General features: G+C 38.8%; 1 protein-coding gene across 1 annotated transcript in view; it reads left to right on the top strand.

The window, feature by feature from the left end:
* Positions 1 to 457: 457 nt before the first annotated feature.
* The window catches only part of FRMPD2 (FERM and PDZ domain containing 2), a 63,125-nt gene continuing 41,857 nt past the window's right edge, over positions 458 to 21,725 (top strand). The window contains exons 1-14 of the mRNA XM_057401096.1: positions 458 to 676; positions 1,521 to 1,647; positions 3,461 to 3,592; positions 6,215 to 6,299; positions 9,545 to 9,695; positions 11,343 to 11,414; positions 12,060 to 12,234; positions 12,976 to 13,126; positions 13,224 to 13,362; positions 14,185 to 14,337; positions 16,561 to 16,746; positions 17,665 to 17,821; positions 20,337 to 20,547; positions 21,456 to 21,559. Of these exons, the coding sequence (XP_057257079.1) occupies positions 458 to 676; positions 1,521 to 1,647; positions 3,461 to 3,592; positions 6,215 to 6,299; positions 9,545 to 9,695; positions 11,343 to 11,414; positions 12,060 to 12,234; positions 12,976 to 13,126; positions 13,224 to 13,362; positions 14,185 to 14,337; positions 16,561 to 16,746; positions 17,665 to 17,821; positions 20,337 to 20,547; positions 21,456 to 21,559 (2,062 nt within the window). The remainder of the gene's footprint in view (positions 677 to 1,520; positions 1,648 to 3,460; positions 3,593 to 6,214; positions 6,300 to 9,544; positions 9,696 to 11,342; positions 11,415 to 12,059; positions 12,235 to 12,975; positions 13,127 to 13,223; positions 13,363 to 14,184; positions 14,338 to 16,560; positions 16,747 to 17,664; positions 17,822 to 20,336; positions 20,548 to 21,455; positions 21,560 to 21,725) is intronic.

The raw sequence follows: 21,725 nt of genomic DNA on the forward strand, positions 1-21,725 counted from the left end.
TTTTATTTGAAAAGCACAAACTTTTAGTAGATCTAACCTCCCTTTCGTGGGTATACATAGTCTAAGAGAAAAAGCTCTATAAGCTAAACGACTAAAATTTAAGTATCTCGTCTCTGTGGTAACAGTTTTGGCTGGTATAACTCCTCACCCTTTTAAAGCTAATGCTGTCACATATTTTACTTGCATGAATCTTTTAAGATTCACAGTCTAATTAGCAAAGCTGTGGAGAAATTGAGCTGTTGTCTGTCATCAGGAAGCCCCTATATGGCCTGATGAGTTTCCTTGTCGATGCCAGTTCCCTCTGGATCCCATTAACAGCTCCATTTAGTGCTGTTATGCTGCCTGTCTGGAATTTTTCCCAAAATTTAAAGGAATTCACTGCCCATTTCTCACCCGGAGTAAAAGGTTTACAGAAATCCCTTGTTGCAGTTTACAGAGCATTTCAGACCACTGAGAGATGTCATTTAACAGTACCTGTATTTTGACTCAGTCCCTCCAGCTGAGTGACCAGCTACACATGCTCTTGCTGACACTATGTGAGGATCTGCCACACAAAAGGCTTTCTCCTGAGTCAATTCTGGAAGCATGTGAGACACATCAGAAAGAAGCTGCTTTCTTACCAGCTAATGTCTATATAAAGAAAATGGTCTTGTTTGCTGTGGGAAGTGTCAGTGAGGTAGGTGCTACTCTCATATACATCTTTTCTTTGGTGAAAAAAGGACAGCAGCGTCATGGTGAGCAGTTGCTTGAAATTAATGCTTGTATGAATTCAGGAAGTTAGATTTGGTTTTAGACTTCTAAGCAGGAAATTGTGTGGCCATGTGTACAAGCAAATGAAGCAATGAAGCCATCTCTCACACCACTCTTACACTCCTGGGAAATGACACAAATCCAATTTGTACCTTCATTTCTTTTTGTTAATATTGAAGCAGTCATAACCTTTACAGAACCCTCATATTGGCCAGTTGTCTTTACACAAAAGATTTCTCCTTTGCCCCTCTGGTTTCAGTCTTTGAGAAATTTGAAGAAATCACATTTACATCATATTGAGAATTCAATTTGTCATTCTTGACTGGAACTGAACACCTGCTGTTCAATCAAGCCTGACCATGTGAAGTCCCCTAAGTGAGCACCTGAGTCTTTTTCAAGATTTGAAATATCAACTAAGAATTTTTGTTGACAAGCTGAATGAAACCAGAAGAAAATACACTGCAGGGTTGTGGGTTTTTTTCCCTGTTTTCAACCAGTATTCATTAATATTCTGAGATGACCTTTTCCCTTGCACTCCTTATTACTCCATTTCCCAGTGTAAGAGAGAGTGTCCTCTCTTAAACACAGCTTGCATGAGAGCAAAAAGCCATCAAAACTCAATCCTGCTTTGTGTTAATCTGAGAAGATGAAGTTGTTTATACCAACACAATCAGCAGCCTCTGACAAGCAGAGGGCAAGGATCACTTCAATATGAGAGTCCGAAGTCCACATATCGTATGACATTGACTTGCAATACTACTGTCTTCTAGGTAGAGCGGGTAGTCAACGAAGACAGCACAGCCTCTCAGCTTAACAGAAGTCATGTGATAAGGAAAAGGCTGCATGAGAAAATATCGGACAGCTCACCACTGTACTCCCAGATGAATTTTCACCAAGGTAAAAAAAGACTTACAATCTGAACTGTGTAATAAGGATACAGCCAGCCTTTTCTGAGTCTTTCCCAGTATAGGCGACTTGTTTAATTTCATGCTGTGGTGATTACAAGTAGTGTTGGATAGGATATTTATTACTTTACATATAAATGACTTCAGAATGGAAAGACTCTGAGGCAAGTCAGCAAGGTTTCTGTTCCTTATTTCCACAAAGGACAGTAGTCTGAGGGCTGTGAAGCAATGATAACGAATCAGCTTGTACAGATTCAACTCTTAAAGCACTTTGCGTAGGACCTGTGCATATAAAAAAGCCTGATTTCAAAAATGCTTTTTATATGGAGTATGTTTTTATATTTGCATACTCCAGTGTATTTCTGAAGGTAAAGAGCGGGATTCTGTGAAGTTATCCTGTTGCCATAAAGAATATATATTCATCCTTCCTGATTGATTACTCAAGCAAAGATTTGTGAATTCTTTTTTATTTTAGTTTTGGTTTTGTATTCAGAGATGTTTTATAAATTCACACATGGATTGCTGGAGTGATTTCAAGACACAAGGCCAAATCCTGCTCACTATATAAATAAACCAGCATATACTAATTTCACATTCCATTTGACTAAACTCAAGATTTTATTATCCCACAGACTAATTCTCTAGCTGTAACTAAATGTGAGCTTCAGGTTCAGACAGTTAATTTTTTCTAGTCTCTATATTGTAATGTTCACTTCAACAAAAGTCTCTAATTCTGTGGGAAAGCGAAGGTTGGACAAAGCTATATGGGCATTTTTTTTTGGATATGCTCAGTATTAGGCATATGAACAATCCAAATCCTATTCAGCAAATCACATGTATGTTCCATTAACTCCAGCTAGAATTAAACACATGCTTAAATACCTGCAAAACATTTCTGTCCATTAGGTATTACTGGTCACAAGAAAATGACATTCTTTTGAAAACATACAGATAAACCACCCTTCAAAGCACATCAGCTCATTCAGAAACTGAGTTTATGGGTTCACACTTGCATAAGCTAGTAAAAACTCTGCTACTGCCAAAAGGGATGGTCCCATCTTCAACTCCCTGTTAGTTTCAAATTCCTGCCATTTCCCTTCTACTGGTTCTCCTGATTATGTATCTGGGGTGATCTCTGTGTTTTCTAGGGATTCAGGTCATGTGGCTTACACTGAAGGGCTTCAATGAATCAGGATGTTGATTACATTGAGAATGTGTGAACCGCACTTCTCAAGGCAGCATTCCATTTCTTTCTTTGTATTTAATAAAAAATTATAGCCTTCAGAGGTTCTGGAAAAGGGCAAGAGAATGCAACCAAAGTAAAGTTAAGGTGCAACAAAAACATGTACTTCCTAATGACTTAGAATGACTCCTTAATGGAATTTCTGCAGCCAACACTGCTAGTGGCTTGTCTCTGGGCACTCTCCATCCCGCACACAGAGATAATACTTTATAGCTGAAGGTTTTGGGTCTCAGAATGTAGGAAAGGAGAACTTTGCAGGTTATCTGCACTTTGCAACCTTTCCACATAACCTGTGGAATAGAATTAATATGTTAGATTCGTTTTATTCAGAATGTCTTAGGAGAACTATAAGAACTATTTTGGGTGAGAATAAGATTATGAAAGTTGTAGAATTAAGTTACCAAGCTTTCCTTGGTCTTTAAGGAGTTGAAGTCAGTGTTAGAAGACAGTGGACATGGACTATATAAAAATTAGTCCAGCCAAATGTTATTTACATTATCATGCAGATACAATGATTTATAATTAAAGTATGGGATTCACCATATTTCTTTTCTGTTTCCAGACAAAGGGTCCAGATTAATGAATTACAGTCAATCAACAGAAGATTACAGACAACTCTCTGTGGACTACAGTGACTCTAACAGTATTTCTGAAAGTACATCTTTGATACTGTCTAACCGAGGACACAGGAGAGGTAAGATTTTCCTGAAAGATTATGTTTATGAATTACATACTCATCTCTTTTGTCTCCTGAAATGTAAGAATACCCATGGAAGAGCAAAAAGTTCCTGTAGCCAAATGCCATCAGCATCACCTAACAAACCAAGCTTACATACCAGCTCCCCACCTCAGAAACATGCACATTTCTGCTCTCTATTCCACAGTTACACACCCTCCCTCCTGTTTTCAGACTTTTTTTTCCATCCTGCCTGGGGCATTTGTCCTGAGCTTCCAGTCCCAGGAAGCTGTACTTTGGAGTTTACATCCTCACACTATGAGCCTCTGTAGGTAGGCTCCATATGTACTAGGTCCTCCTGTGGCATGGATTTAAATGTGCTCTGCAAGCATGTGTGGTTTTTATCCCAGAAATTTCCTCCCTATAATCCTAACATCCACTGTTTCAGTTATGATGCAACAAGGTCAGCACACTGACTGGTTAGTTCGTTGATGCCATAAATGACAGAAAACTGCTGAGTAGTCCTTTCTTTTTCTCACGGGGAAGCATTAATTTGGGTTTATGATATCCAGCTGCTGATTGTCATGAGATTTGTAGGAACATATTATTTACACTCTTCCAAATGTGAAAAGTTTAAAATTTACTAGGCAAAAATTAGAGGCGTAGAGCATGATCTCAAGGCACAAATTTCCCTAGGAAAGATAGCAAAAAGCCCTGGGTGCCAATTGCATTATCACAAGCCTGCCAAGAGATGATTCGCAGAGAGAAAACAAATACTTCCTGGGAAACAAAGCAAAAACCCGAACAAAACACAAAACACAGCATGTAACAGCCTCTCAGCCCCAAGCCTTTGGCCTCAAGGATGAGGAAGGTAAGGCTACTCATACAACTGCTGTTGATACTCCTTAAAGGCACTTCTCTGAAGCTCCAGAATTGCTTTCAATATCAGCAGCAATAAAATCCTGAAATTGCAGCTGCTCCCTATGTGACGCATACGTGTCAATCACAGACCTAGTGGCACACAGTGAAGGTAAGCCCAGGAGCCTTTTTTGTAAGTCTTTTTAAAAAAATAAGGACATAAACTTGACAAAGGCCCATTCTAGTGAATTTGTGCATGTCTCAGTCTTCACTGATACACTGGTAGCTGTTTGTACTCAGGATTTTGTATGAAAAAACTAAATTACATGAGAAAACAACGTGAGAACTTGTTTGCTGCAAACGTTCTTTGATGAGATAATGTATTAGAAAAAATGCATTCTTCTCTGAAAAAAGATATTACCACCTAGTAGAGCACCATTATCAAGAGAGACCAACATTACTACATTAATCATCTGCAGGATCAATGTCTTTGAGGGCCACATGTTACTTAACAACAGGAATGTGTTGGATTTGTGATCAAAGCACAGCAGTCCGGCCACTGAAACTAGTCACCTTGTCTCAGTGCCATGACAACTGAGACAGAAAAACTAAGGGGAATTTCATGCGCTTGTCAAAATATATTTACACAATTATGTGAAACCTATAGTGTAAGCAGAGAACTTTGCAAGGCTTTCTTGTTAAAAAGCACATAGTTTCAGAACGCAGGACTGAATTTTAACTTTGGTAAATAGCTCTGCATATTTGGCTTATCTCAAATCTCCCATTTTGACGCTACCATTTGTGGCTTGAAAACCATTTTATGCATATTTTAGCAATGTGTAGCTTTTCTAGTTTTTAAAATTGCAATTGGTGGTTGGTATACTAGAATTCAATGTCACATTTTCATGTTGGAATTCAGAGCGAGGTCTCAGGTTGTAGTTAATGGATATTTTATCTGGAGAAAAAGCTGACCTGTATGAGTGCTTCCACATAGCTCATCTTATCACCACTGCTTATGTAATAGTTTGATATGCAGTTCTTCAAATATGATCAGTGAAATGGTCCAACTGATGAAAAATTTAACCTTCCCACCCTTCCCTACAGGGTTTAAAACACCTCTGCTGCTATAAGAGATGTTCACAGAACTTTCATAACCTTTTCTGGTTCTACCTCTAAATTTCAACTTTCATATATTTTGACAGAGCAATGCCTATCCTTTCTGTAGCAGCAGAGATGACTGAAGGTGAGAATTATACAAAACTTATTTGCTAGTAACTCAGAAGCAGTCCTATATTCCTACCAGATTTTTATGCTGTAAAACCATTCACAATATATTAAATGTAGCAAATAACTGTTGGAATATTTCTAAACAGTTTTCCTTTCATATCCTACTCTGATCAAGCCAGAGAAATTTCATGGCTTCCCCCAGCCCTCCTTCCCAATTTTATGCCTGGAAATAGAAGAACAAAGAATACTAAGGGTAATTTCTGAACAGCAAAAGCTCTCCATATATATGGAAATAACAGCCATTGTACCTACACAGCTATTTTCCAAATTACGTTCACATGAAGAGTTATGAAGAGGAAGTAACAATAACTAGAGAACTGGGAATACTGCTGGTGTAGTATTCACTTAACCTTATCAAATACCTGTTTGTCATGCCCAAGTGAGGACACGAGAGGAGGCAGACAGTCTAAATTTCTTTCTTGTTATTGTCCGAAGGTCTGATGCCGAGTGCTGGTTCAATCGCTTCAATTGTGAAATTTCCTCTGTTCATTTCAGGGAGAGTTCCACAGACACACCGGTCATGGGACCCCACCCTTAGTGGGTCAAGGACACAAAGTAGCTACAAGCTCTTCATAAACAGGTAATCAGAACTCATGTTCCTGAAAGATGGATGCTGTCTTATTGCCAGGTGAAACAGCAACTAATGAGGCAATGTCATTATCAGAAAATGCCTGATTGCCATCTGAACCCGTTTTGATAATAGATACTGTTTACACAGAATTAAAGTGCACCTAGGCTCAGTTTGGCTCCAAGCGAAACAGTCCAAACACTCTAGTGAAATGGAGCTTTGGCCCTGATCAATCCGTGCAAAATAAGCACACTGAAGTTTTCTACCATTACTCTTTACCACTGTGTCCTGCCAGCTGTTACTGGCCTCCCAAAACAGCTGCCCCTAGCATGTCCCTGGCATAATTAGACAGGTAAGGAGCAATAGCTTGCTGTGCCTGAAACAACTGCAAAGCAGCTCCACAGAGAGTGTGGAAAGGAAAAACATGTTGAGAGGGTGCAAACAGGCATTGCTTTAACTGCCAAGGTATTCTGCAGGGTGTATAATTGTCTACATTCAGATTTTGTATCTGGTCTTGACTTGCTGTCACATTAGCAGAGGCCTGACGTGTTCTGGAGTGGTTATGACAGACCATGCATATGATCCATCATTTTCAGTGGTTTATTTGCATTTCCATCTCAGTTCTTAAATCGATTTGCCTTGCTTTTGTCAGCCATATCCAGGCCTGCACCGCCACTTTACTGAAGAGTTTCAAGTAACACAGGGACACAACCAGTAAAGAACTTGGCTCTGTCATAAGGATTAGCCTCATTTCAGCCACAGTCTATACAGCAGCCCTGTAGACATAGGCAAGGAAAGCTGAGAATTGTACAGCTGATGCTTACTCATTTTCAAAAGCTGGGGAAACACCACTGCTGCCAAACAAGAGTTTTCTAAACAGGGTGTCAGCATAGTGAAGCTGTAATCGTGGCTGTTTCCTAACGAAGAGATGTAAGTACTGTTAGCCTGTAGGCACCACAAAGCCCGGAATCCCATAGTTAAGCACCATGTAATCCCTACAGACATCCCATTTAAATCGAGTTCCTGACCCAGTTAAACAGGAGTTTCTTCTTTTAACCATGGCATGAGTAATTCAGGCCCACAGGAAATGTTCTATTTAGATCAACACCCAATTAAATGTACTCCAGGTAAACAGTTGAACTTCCTGATAAATCAGCCACAATAATCTGTGTGATGTGAGATACCCGAGTACACCTCTAAACCTGCAATAAAGAAAGAACTACAAGCAGGATGTAGGATAGTGCCAGTTTTTGTGAAGAAAGAAGCCTCTGTCTACCTGTCTAACTACACACAAAAACATACATATGTGTGTAGACAGACATCTATATATGCGTTACACACCTGGGAATGCTATCAGTAACAGAAGATTTATTTACTGAGTATTTTGGAGCAAATGCAATGCTTCTGACTACCAACCTGGGTATTGTCCCCATATCCTTGATCTAAAATCATGCTGCCAAGAAAATGTTCCCCTCCTCTGCTGAAAGATGAACTCTTTTCTCTAAATTTCCAGCAAGCTGTTTACCATAGAATTTCAGGGACTGTAAACCTTACTTTTGGTTGTAAGCATCTGCAAGGCCCTAATTTAAGTACCACAACAGTGGAGTTTAATTAGTTTGGAAACCACTAACTTCCCATACAGAAGGACAACCAACACAAAACTTAGTGATGGGTTTACTATCTCTAAAGCTTACTAATATCATAATTCTATAAGCCATCCAACTGATACAGTTTACATCTCATAAAGTTAAGCTTGAAGTACACACAGGACTCTGGCCTATATATAAAGAAGGCACAAATGTCAAGTCTCATACCTCCCACCTTGCAGGACTAATAACAGGAAGTGTTTTCCACAACAAAACAAAATCTTCTTAATACAGTGTCTTGGGTTTTGAGCTAACAGTATTTTCATACACACAAAAGTCACTTCAGGTCATTTTTTAGGTGTATTTCTTAGTTAAATGTTGATCTGTAAGAGATTGTGTACGTCGAAACAAAAGTATCTGGACAAGTTTATAACAGAGGAATTTAGGATAGGATAGGATAGGATAGGATAGGATAGGATAGGATAGGATAGGATAGGATAGGATAGGATAGGATAGGATAGGATAGGTTTGTTCAGTTCAGTTGGAAGAGAACTGCAACAATCATTGAGTTCAACTTCCTGACTCAGTGCTGACCAAAAGCTAAAGCATATTATTAAGGGCAATGTCCTAATGCCTCTTAAACAACTGACAAACTTGGGGCAGTGATCACCCCTCTAGGAAGACTGTTACAGTGTTTGGCCACTCTCTCAGTAGAGAAATGCTTTCAAATACCAAGTCTGAACCTTCCCTGACACAGCTTTGAACCATTCCCACATGTCCTGTCACTGGATATCAGGGAGAAGAGGTCAAGATCAGCAACTACTTCAGTAACTTTACTAAAAACATTTTGAAAACTCCATGAATAGTTCCCTGAAGCAACTCAACAACATGTAAAAGAAAAGGATAAAACTTTGGAATAACAAAAAATGTGTGACCTTGGCATTTTTTTAAAATGTAATTAACAAAAACCTACCTCAACAAAATCTTTCCTCCTATACCACATAATCAATATTTCCTCATTGGTAAGAGTATATATTATACTTTAAGTTTATTCTAAGCACACATGTTTCTGCTCATGTGGAAAACATCATTACTGTATGTATTAGAAGTATAGTGTAAAGACATCTTTCTGATCTGAGATTTCACACATCTTTGTCTTAATTAAATAGAAAATTCCGTCAGTTCTCTTAGACATTAATTTATTCTAATGAATTAGTATTAAGATAATTTAATTTCCATTCCTGGAAAATGCTGAATAATGCAATAACTAATGTTATGATTTTGGGAAGCTTTTTTGCTCCAGAAAATAAGAAATTAGGAATTTACTTCATCCTGCAGAATTCACAGAAAGACAAGGGCTAAACTCTTTGCCCGTTGGCTTCACCAGAATGAATGAAACCAGCTAGATCTGACTCATCAAACAACAACAACAACAACAAAAAAGCAGATTTTAGATGTATTTATAAAGGGTATCAGTAATATAATAATATAATCACAGTTGATTTATTTTTGTTTTTTTTCTGTAATGAAGCATATAACAACTTGTAACTGACAGTGCCCTGGATTTCATAATATTCTTGCAGTCAATGCACCTTAAGCTCTTTGTTCTCAAGTCTGTGTTGTTTTGATCGCATGCTATATATACTGCTCACTACGACATTTCTTTTGAAGATCGGTCAGTGCTGTAGAAGAAATCCCTACTGGAATTCAGAAGAACAGCAGACAGAACCTGCTAAATTTAGGTTCCACCTTCTCTGTGTCTACAAAGGACTACACAGCAGCTGCTACATCACAGAAATGTTTGTTCCACAGGAAGGAAAAGGTGACTAATGAAAAACTTATAAGCTAATTAAAAACGTAAATATCACTAAAGAGAAACTTTTTATCCAGTTGTCGTTTGCCAGTGACCTGCATGAGTCATATCATTAGATGAGTATTCTAAATTGACAAACTCCAAATTAGGCATGATCCTGTCCTGGTAACTCAGAACTGAAGGCAGTGAAAGCTCTTGTCTGTAAAGACTAAGCAAAAGCTTATAATCAAACCCTGTCTGACCTACATGTGTGGTTTCTGCAAGCATCAAGCACCATATGGTCTGTTTTCATTAACCACTTTGACAGGAGCTTTAGTACAGCAAAAAAAAATTACAGAGACACTGAACCCAAACACCTGCTGGTCAACAGTGCTCAAAGATCTTAAAGTGCTTTTATAAGTATATGCCTGGAAAGAAAGCATAGGCTAGCAGAGAGTGTGCCAAACCAATAGTTCACCTAAGGGTCTATTTCTAGTTGCTAATTTGTTGTAGGACTCTGCTAAATGGAAAGGATAATGTTGTTTTTGGCCGTTTGGTCACAAAAATCTATAAATAATTGAATCAGAAAACTCCACAATGGAGTTTTCTCCATTGTTTTGGAGTTTTCTCTTGTTTGGAGTTTTCTCTTTCAAACTACCATGGAGCTTTCTGGACAGTTTTCAGGCTGGTGAGTCCTTTAACCTATTCCCAATTCACCAGCTACAGACTGACCAGTGGCAGAACTTTGATCAAGAGTTTCAGTTAGATACATTGGGAAATTATCCTTTTATAAATAAATTTAGTTTTAAATTTTGTGAATATGGTTTTGCTGGGATAATAGAGTTCCTCAGGCATCCAGTAACTGTTGCAACAAAGTGCTAGACTCTCGTTATATGTGATACAAAATTGAATTGTCTTGGTAGATGATACTAGTATTATGAATCTAACCATATATATTCTCAAACAAAAATAAGAAAAAGGGAGATCTAACTGGTCAAGGTACTAAGTCACGGAGAATGGTTGGAAGGATCCACATCTTGCCACTTGCAGACATTCATTTTTTTCTGTCTGCTTGAAGGATATAAATGCATAGATGAATATGAAAAAAAACAATAAGCAAAATTCCTTGCGATAGATGCTCACTAAGAAAAAGCTCACTAAGTGCTGTTAAATTCTGTGGAAGTTAAAGGAGAAGAATACAGTGTCTGCTAATACATCAGTCAACTTTTATTACAAGGAAGAAAGTAGCTCTGTGTTCCAGTCTGGTTCCCTACGGAAGCTAGGCTTATGAAAATCACAGTAGCATGTATGTTGCTATATACATGTCTGTGACTGTCCTTATAGTAACTTGGGAATCAAATGACAAAAGGTCTTAGAAGAAATTAAGTTTCTGTGGGTGTCATGAAAATAGGTGCCTTGCAAAGGATCTTGGTTAAGTGTCTTTACAGAAGAAAAGGCTTCAGCATGACCTTACACCTATTTAGACCCCAGAGAGCCCATACAGGAGAGATTCCAAACAGAGAGAAGTCTTCAGTCAGCATTTCCATCTTATTAGACACTGAAGTCAATTAGCTACAACATACAGACAAACAGAAATCGGTTTCATTGGTACTGCTGTTTGGGATCTTCATTATATTAAGGAAACATTTATTAAATTTCTAAATTGCATCCTTACAGTTTTCAGGTCCAGAATTTGTTATTTTGTCTAGTGAACCACCAGTGACCTTACAGCTGCCTGGATCAATTGTGGTAAGTATGAACATTAAGAATTTAGAACTAACCTGGTGATCCTTTAGTTGGGGCTTTTTGTAAGTTACATATGAGTCCCAACTCAGTATTGTTGTGCTCCTCCCAAACCAAGTGAGGGTTACTGCAGAGGTATTGAAACTTGAAAGGAGGTCATTTAGTTTTCAGTGCTATGTATTTTTTTCTCTTGGTGTGAAATAGCTTAATTTATCCTTCTCAGCAAAGATGCTTACTTTAACACAAGACGTTTTGAGATTAAGATTATACATTGTATATTAAGATTATACATTGTATAGATGCAATGTGACATCTAGTGCCAACGTATGGGACTCCTTCAACTTGCAGGCACATCCTCTGCCTTTTATTAAGATAAAGGAAAAGTCTGACAGCATACAGCAGTGAAAACGAGGGTGATTGTAGAATCTGAGTATGCTTGGCTGTTTTGTTGGGATTCCCTGGGTTTTAAAAAATGAGAAATGTTTGGGATATTAATCTGTGAGAAGGGAGGCAGGGAATAGTATTGTGTTGTGACCAACTCCATCAGTTTATGTAGAGACAGGAGACTAGGGGGCCTCAGCAATAAAATGCGGTGGAACTTGCATTGCTTGTACTTGACACTCATTCTTCATTTTTTTTACATGTTCTTAGACTAAAAAAGGGAAATCCTATTTGTCCCAAAGGGATCTCAATGTGATTCTACTCAATGGGCAGTGCCTTGAGGTGCAATGTGACATCAAGTCCAAGGCAAGGGATGTTTTCAACACCGTGGTGGCATATGCAAACTTGGTGGAACATTTCTACTTTGGCTTGGCTTACCTGAAAGGTAATGAAACATAACTAACTAGAGTAACAGTTCTTCCCCTCAGTGCCTTTGTAGTCACTTTATTAATGAACTGCAACAAGTTCCTTTAAGGTCCTCAGATGAAAGTAGATCCAAAGCTTAAGCAAAAGTCAGGTATGTTGATTTACACTGTATTGCAGAGGTGTAAAGTATGTCTACCCTAGGGACTCTGCATTAGCACGACCATACTGTTATTATCTGATATTCTCTGCAGCAAAGGCTGTGTCCCAGCCTTACACTGGAATAATATTGAGCCACATAGCTCCCTTAGAAATTCCAGGAAGCACTGTAATGAGGAAGGCTGTCTGTTCCTAGATATAAATTGGAGTACAAGCTCAGCTATTTTATCTACAAGACACATATCTCGCTAGCCCATTTCTGATAGTAAGCATAGCTGAGGCGCTAGGAAGAAGCATACCTTGTGTGTAGGACGTGAGGATTACAGTGGTGAGCAGAATACAAGCCCCATTGATTTTTGAGTAATTCCATAGACACCTCACCAATCCAGCATCAAACAATTGTAATCCTAAATTGCACACTGTTATCCTAATTTCTCTATCAAAGAAACAGTAAATTAAGCCATGATGCAGAGAAATATATCTCAGCTAACATCCATGATCCCTTTTATTTTTTATTGCTAGTGATGCACTGAACAAAGATAGCAGAACTTTGAGCAACTGAAGTATCTCCAGATTTATCACAGAATCCAAAATCTCATTTCAGGTAAAGAATTCTTCTTTTTGGATGAGGAGACCAAACTCTACAAAGTGGCCCCAGATGGCTGGAATGACCAACCCAAGAAGAAAACATCCATCATTAATTTCACGCTCTTTCTAAGGATAAAATTCTTTGTCAATCACTTTAATATTATCCAGTAAGTGTATGGTTCTGCTGATGGCAGGAAAAACAGAAGCATTTAAGGTGACTGTTCAATGCTTCGCCTGTGTTCCTAAACCTTCTTTATGTTCCAGGCATGGCTTGACAAGGCATCAGTTTTATCTTCAGCTTCGTAAAGATATTTTGGAGGAGCGACTGTATTGCAATGATGAGACTGCTCTGAAACTTGGTGCTTTGGCTTTACAGGCAGAGCTTGGCAATTATGCTCCTGAGGTGTGGATAAGTAATACAATATTTCTCAGAGGTCTCTCGTTTGTCACCTAGAGGTTAAAGAATAAATGTAAAAAGCACATAATTTCAGCTAAGTCCTTTAGTAATCACATTTCAGATTTAATTTTAAAAATTACAAAGTTTTCCTGATTAAAGAGCAATAATAAGCCAGATGAATTTGGTAGGCAATATGGCAGAATCATGAAAGACTCTTGGTCCTTCATAATTAATATTAGAGGCCAGAAACTCCAAAAATCTGTAGAAAAAATTCAACATAGGCACAGCTTGGATGTGTAGAGGGGTTTAAAGATATTAGAAAACATGGAAGAAAAAAAATAAACACTCCAGAATTCACAGCTATTTTGTGTGTTGGCTCAGATCCACAACCCGCAAAGACAGAAAATACCCTTTCATGGTCTTTGCCATATCTTCAGTTATACAAATCAGTGCAGCTCTATTAATTGAACTCTGAGTGGTCTGATCTAACTGGTTGGATCCATCCCTGCACTGGGTCTCCCCTTGTAGTTTGTACTGAGGCAGCTGTAGCTGTCAGCTCCACATGCACAACTGCAGGCATGCACAATACATACAGTAGTGTGTACTTTAAGCACCTGGCTGAGCGCAAGTACAAGAGGAATATTTGGCTGTCATGATACTACCTGCTGTTCCCCATCTTCTCCTAGGAAATAGCAACAGGGTGACTTCAGCACATGGGTCACCTTGAAAATGGAAATGCACCAAGTAAGAAAAGTCAAGAAAGAACAAAAAGCTCCTCTCTTCTGTTGTTTGGGTTGTTTATTTATTTATTTATTTTTCCTCCCAAAGATGCACGGGAAGAGCTATTTTCGTGTTGAAGACTACATTCCAGCAAGCCGAATAGAGAAAATGACCCTGGCACATGTACAGAGGGAGCTTGCTAAATTGCATCGTATGAATCGTTCCCTATTTGAGGATGAAGCTGAACTAGAATTTTTAAAGGTAACTTGCTATACCCCAAACACTTACTTATTTTGAGATAGAAAGCCCCTCTCTGTTTACACTGTCTATTATTTTTTTCTTGTCTGATACAGTATATTTTAGATATGGTGAACAAATTTGGTCAACAAAAACATGTGAATTTCATTCTGCTGCAGATACTGCTACTCTAAATAACTTCCGTGACATTTTCATTGTAGGTTCCTTTTCACTGATAGTTCATAAAGGGTTAATATACATTTCAGTGTATTTTCAACATCCCAAGGGTTGATGCAAATTTTCAGCATGTTACCAACATGTCTGGGCTCCAGATGATTATAAATGCACCTACTGAATGTATTAGGGATGATTATAAGCATGGGAATAAGCACTTTCTTGACTTCTGAAACTACAGCAGCTACTCAGCTACTTTCTAAACATGTAGTAATTATTTGTTTAAAAATATCTGTGAACTCTGGAAGGGAAGAATAAGTTCTCTGAAGTATTTTCTCACATGACTCTTTCTCTAGGGCTCTAGACTGTCATGATGACATATTTTTTTCTTTCCTGATTTCTCATTCTCCCCCAAACTTCCCTGCTTGCCATCAAATGAAAAATATCAGGGATTTGATAATGAATAAGTATCAGTAGCCATTTAGATGCAGTGCCACATGTTTTTATTTATAGCATAATTTTAACTCAGTTGCTGTTTAATTATGTTAGTTCCTCATCCAGTGTTGTCAGTGGAATTGAAGAAATAGATTGAAGCTTAGCCTTAATGACAGTTCCATCGTGCGTGGCAAATCCAATGAAGCAGCTTTGTTAGTATCTGTTTCAATGAATAAGTTTATAGAAGAAGCCAACACATTATACAAAGTGAGAAAAATAGCCCCCATGGCAAGAACATGCACATTTCAAATATAAAAAGGATTAAAAATTAAAACCTAGATTCAGCTAATAATCATAGATGCCCTAGTTTTCAGGACCTAAATATTTGTGCTCTGGATGCTTTCTGAAAAACTTACTTTCTTTTATTTTTCATTGCTGAAAATCCCTTTTCATTACTGAAAAGTAATATGGGGATTCTACGTTAGCTTCTCCCCCCCCCCCCCCCCCAAAAAAAAAAAAAAAAAAAAAGCTGTAGAATACACTTTTACTGATCTGCAGATCACAAAAGAGAACGAAAAACCCTCTTCATATTCCATAGTTCTGTAAAGGGTCTGAGTCATATTTTAACATTTTGTTGCCAAGTGCAGGAGGTACAAAGGCAACAACCCAGAACCTCTGGGTGAGTTCCTCAGAGTATCCTCTGTACAGACAGATGGCAGGGGCACAAGCTGGCTCTTCAGTCCCTTGAAGTATATTCCTATTTAATGTTTTGCCTAGCAATGTTCATTGTGCAAGAAAGAAGTGACACCTGCTATAGAGTCTGGCACCGAAAGGAATTCTGGGACATTGAAATTCCCTCAAAAGTCACCACTATATCTGGGTGAGGTAATTTAAGGGGCAAATTAGCAAACCCTATAATTTAAGACCTTGGCAACAGAAATCTGTAATGTCTGATTTTAAAAGATGATGGCCATGAAGGAATGGACATATGTACCTATATGGACATATGTGTGAGATAGCTGCAGGCAGGGAGCTGTAGTGTCACTGTCCAGTTGGATGTCACTATTGTTGAAAGGAAACCACACAAGCCCATAAAAATGTCAGAGTATCCCTTGCACCAAAATATTAGCAGTTTTACTAAGACCGTCATATTTGCTGTACTTCATGGTTTCTGGGTTTGCTCAGGCAAACAAAGACACAGGAAAGAAAATGAAATGAAACAAGGTTTAACAGTAGTCAAGCAGCGCTAATCCTGCATGGATTTCTATTCAGAAATGCACACAAGTGCCAAGTAGCAGTAATGCTGAATACCTCAGTGGCAACGTAATGTTTAGATTATTGTGGAGGAAGGTATATAATCCTCCTGCCTCTTCAAATGAGCTACGTGTGAAAGTGTTGCTTCAATTTTATGCATGGAAAATGAATGCATGTAATGGTCCTATGACATACCAAAAGTAAAGGGATGATTCTGTGAGGCAGCAGATAGGAAAATTTGGTAAGGGTTTTCAAAGGTTTCTTGACAGAGTGAAAGAATATTGAGTAAAGAGACTCAAAACCATTTCCTTTCCCAGCTACTTACCTCTTCTTCCCATGCCTCTTTTTGAGTAATGCTTGGTAAATGCACTTTTTCTCTACAAGGTGACTCAGCAACTTCCTGAATATGGAGTCTTATTCTACCGTGTATCCCAAGAGAAGAAAGGAGCATCAGGGGACATCATCCTGGGAATCTGTGCCAAAGGCATCATTGTTTATGAGGTTAAAAATCAAACAAGAATTGCCAGCTTAAGATTCCAGTGGCGTGAAACAGAGAGAATTTCTGCTTATGTGAGTTGGAACCAAGTGATTCTCTTCTCCACTCTACCACATTACGCCCCTTCTGCCTGTCACTTTGATAAATATTGCATTCAGAGCCAGAATTAAACTCATTCTGTACAAGCAAGTCCTTTTTGAAAACAGTCTAAAATAGAGGCTGGGTGTGGATGTAGTTACCAAGATACCCAGCTCTCAGTGAGGTTTAGATCTGGAGGTTTTTTTGCCAAGGCTGGAGTCAAATTACTATAAAACTGAATAACCTGGTGTTGACTGTTACAGAAACTATGTCAAATCTCTCTATGGCACATTCCCTATTCATTCCCATCTTCCCCTCTCTCTTCGCCCCCCCCATTCCCTCCCCCCCCCCATTCCTTTTGTTTTCCTACCCACAGCAGGTCATGGGATCACATCTCCGTCTTTCCAGATCTCATTATTTCCATCCTCATCTCTTGGTATACTGATGCCTGTTAACAAACTGGTACTGGTGACAAGATTGTGATCCCTTCTAAATTCTATTTTGCCATCACAGGTATATCAATCTACCATCGTACAGTGTAGGTGTCAACCTGCATCATACATTTCCCAGCCTGCCTGCTCTCCCAGGATGGCCTTTCTGCCCCTTGAAGATATTTTTGGTTTTACATTAAATTGGTTTAATTATTTTAACACCTGTAAGGCCAAATTTTGCCAGTTCTATCAACCTGCTCTCAATGTAGTCAATGTCCAAAGGCTCCTGACTTTTGACATAGGGTAGAAAACTGCCACCTCAGTAACAACTGCTGAATTTATGATAGGTATTTACTGTACTCAAAGGCATGAAACCAGGCATAAATACAACTGGACAAACCAACAAGATTATGTAAAATGAACTTTCAGTGCCTCATTGTAATGACTGATATATGAAGCAAGCTGTGCTTTTTATCCTTTTAGAGAAAAAAGTTCATGATTGAAAGCAGCTTCAGTGGCAAGAAACACACCTTCATTACTGATACAGCAAAGACCTGTAAATATCTACTGGACCTCTGCTCTGCCCAGCACAAATTCAATGCACAGATGAATTCTAGGCAACTTCGGCAAACATCATCAGGTGAGGTATAAATGCACTTTTCATTATTTAGGATATAGGACAAAGTTAGCTATTAGAAAAAGTGCATTCAGTGAAGCTGAGAATCAGAACATGCCACATCAGTTTCACTCTGTTTCAGTTTCACATTCGCAGAATAGAAAATAATGTCTCCAGCTCACTAGAATTTAGAGATGTATAAGTCTAGTTTACTCTCTGGATGAGAGTGGGCATGTGCAGGGGGTGGAGAGGGGTTCTCTGATGATAAAAACTATGTAGCTAACCCAGATTAAAAAAAAAAAACCACAAACATGATTATACTTCCCTTCAGGAAATCTGCTGAGAAATCTGAAGAAACATATCAAGCTTACTCCAACTGTATCCTGAGAAATGTTGCTCAAAATGAATAAATATAGTAGTGCCCAGATCAGATGTGCTGGAGCTGAGCTTAGTTAACTAGCCATCTTTGCATAAGACAGGGGTTCAGCTGTATGGTTCAGTCCAAGGTCAAAACCACTAAACCCAAGGCACATCCATTATACTCACTCAACTATGTAGCTGCTAGCTGCTTTTATCTTAGATTTTGCCATGTCTGTGGAAGATATGACTAATACCTCCTTAAACTTCAGATTTTCTAGTTTCAAAGACAAATTATGCTCAACTAGGGCAGTTACACAGCACTTATCGTGAGGATCATTATAGGGAAACTGAGGCACATAAGAAAAAATAGCCTAAGCTGATAACTGTCATGACTCTTGACTTCAGTGGATCAACATGAGTTTTCACTAGCTCATCCACTGTTTTGAACAGAATCATTATCATTTACAGCCACTGGGTATTTGACCCAGTGAGTCATAGCGGGAGAGTCAAGTGTCATGCCTTATCTGCTGGGATACTCCTTTCTCTAGTAAAACTGGAAAAGCATAGGCAAAAAATTTTATCATGGAATATAACAGGATGATTGATACATGGCTTCTTTCCCACTAAAATTATTTCATGAAAGTGAAATTCCACCTGTACGTATTTGTTACCATGGCAAAGGCGCTAGGATGACATTTAGGTTCAAAGCATCTTTTGTTGCTTGTGCTCCTTTAGCTTCAAACATAACTTAGTGGGACTGTGATCTGTAGCATACAAATGAGTGCTAACAGTGAATCTTAAAGTTTCCTGTGTCACATTTGCTTGTGGTAGCATATCTTAACAAAAATTACTACATTCCATATATGAGAGCTGAGAAAATTATAACCCAAATCTTGATTATAAGCCCCCTCCAACTACTGAAAAAAAGTGAGACTTACACAAGCCATGTGACTGCAGGTTCTGAGGTTTGATATGCGCTTGCTGTCCCAGAAATAAAGGCTTTGTGAAGGCAATGACAGGCAGTAGTTCAAAATGCTGCCTTAGTCACCACTGTGGGGCTGTAAGACATTATAAGGCTCTTTCTTCATGAAGGAAACTTGTTTCTGCTGCACTCTTCAAATGTACAAGTCACCATCTCTCCAAAAATTGCTAGCAACCCCCTACTTTAAAATTATCATGGCAACTCTCAGACTGTGCTGAGACTGTGGACAGTTAAGCCTTCTGATGCCTCAACAAATGCCCCCTGAACAAAGTCACTGAGGAAAGAGGGAGCCTCAGTTTAATGCCTCACAGTAGCATTCTAGAAAGTTGCATTCAGGCTAACACTTGTTAGGAAAACACATGGCAGGTCAGCTGTCATGTATAAGCACAATTAAAGCCTGTATTTCTGCTAACCTATACCAAGCTTGTTTTACTTTCCAGCATCCCTCCTATTGCCTACTGTCCTCTCTCCTTCAAATCCCCTGTCCAGCCCACCAGCTGAGAGCCTAAATAAATTAACAATCCCTCCCCCAGCACTATCTTGTTTCAGGGAAATTAAATCTTTTGAGAGGATAGATTTGTATATAGCAGAGCCTAGATGTCATTAAGCAAGTAGTAGATTTCACACAGAGGTGGAAAATTGGATAGAAAGCATTGCCATCAATATGGCCCCTTATTCAACTTGTGCAAATCACTTAGAGCAAACAGCCAGCTCCTTGGTCCCTCTCTGAATTTAAGACAGCATGTGTTAGTGTAGCTCCTGTCTTTTCAGATACATATATGTCAGAGTGGTGTCCTGTCCATGAAGGACAGGAAACTACCAACCTGACTAATTCACTCTCTGACAGATGGGTATTTCTCCATACACTGAACATTTCCAAAGTATGCTTTACAGAAATATTCAGGTTTAAATTATACAGGATTGTCAATTTCATCTGTTTGTGGAAAGTATAATTCATAGAAATGAAATCTAACTACAACGTATCCTTTCTATGACAGAAATTATTTTGAAACCCTTTCCACCCTCTCCAAGGCCTAGGTATCCCCAAGGATACCAGAACAAATCTATCTGTGATGCTAAGCTTTTTTTGCTGGCATTTTCTAAAGGTTAGACAGAAAGTGCCTTTGAGCTTAAAAAGATGGGAAATTATCAGTGGATTTATCTCTCCTTCCTCCCTCTCTCTCCCTTCTTATTAAGAGGAAAGTAAATTTGTGGAAATAGACAAATCAAATTCTGCATATGCAGCTCAGCATGAACACCTTGCCCTGATTCAGAGATTGTCTCGTTCAGAGAATGTGCTCTATGGAGCAAACCTGGAAAATCTGTCTGCTGGGATGATGAGCAAATCTTGTGATAACCTCAGTGTGGAAACCAGCAACAGGACTAGACACAAAAGCAATCTTGGCAGGTGGGTTTGCTTTTTCCTCTAAACATGTATAAGAATACTCAGTCATGGACTATCACTGCAAACGTTTATGGTAAGCTGTGAGGCAGATGGGGATTTTTGCAGCCTTTATTGTGGCCACACCAAAAGTCCTGGGGTTCCATGGTGCCAGCAGTAGCACAAACACAGGCGGGAAGCTAATCCTTTAACAGAGAACTTCAAAAAGAATGACATTTAAATTTGTACTAGACTCAGGAATGAACCACTTACTGGGTAATGGAGAGGGATAAAAATAAGGGAGAATAAAATAAAAATCTTTAGTATCTGTATCTTCTCTGGAAATGGCAGTATGTGAACTCAATGCACAATTGGAAGCTGTTTTGAGCAGGTCTTGCCTAATTGATTCCTCCTTGTCTAAAGGTGCAAATCACAGAGAACAGTGTAAGAACTTCTCCCTTTTCATTTGCATTGGTACATTCACCAGTGTAGGCGGTTACTATGGCTGCACACAGTCTCAAGGCCGTTGATGAATTCTAGTTCCTTTTAGAATACTGAGAATAGAGCCGAGAAGAACAGGAACTACTATGAAAAGTTTCAGACAAGATTTTGTTTAAATGGACAGCAGGGCTAAATGAATCATGCTGAGACTATGCTCTGTTTTCCTGATGCCTGCACCCAGCTCAAAGAATACACAAGGCTAAATCAGTTGTGATGTGAGTGGTCTAATGGCAGCTGTTATTTGGAAACTAATGCTGGCAAGGTTAGACTACCTCTACTCTACAATGAAATGCGGCGAGAAATCAGAATAATCATTGAAAGGCTATAAAGACATGTGTTCCTAACTTGGCTCTGGCAGAGTAATGACAATGAGGAGTGCTAAATACCATTGCTGATTTGTTCCTGTAATGAGGTCTTTACCTCCTGCCATGCAGATCCACATCAGGACTATCCCAGTCAGAAATGCACATCAATTTGAATGGAAAGCAAAGGAGTTATGACTACCTGTCTACCCATTCAACTCAGAACACAATCAATGGTGAGTATAATAATCATAGAGACAGTACCCTTCCATGTTATTATTTTAATAGCAGGAGGCCGAAATATGGGAAATTATCATTCAACTCAGAACGCAATCAATGGTGAGTATAATAATCATAGAGACAGTACCCTTCCATGTTATTGTTTTAATAGCAGGAGACCGA

The sequence above is a fragment of the Pezoporus wallicus genome, unplaced genomic scaffold (genome assembly GCF_028554395.1).
Source record: "Pezoporus wallicus isolate ANWC-B61680 ecotype Strahan unplaced genomic scaffold, APGP_CSIRO_Pwel_v1 contig_5524, whole genome shotgun sequence".
Taxonomy (NCBI): Eukaryota; Metazoa; Chordata; class Aves; order Psittaciformes; family Psittacidae; genus Pezoporus; species Pezoporus wallicus.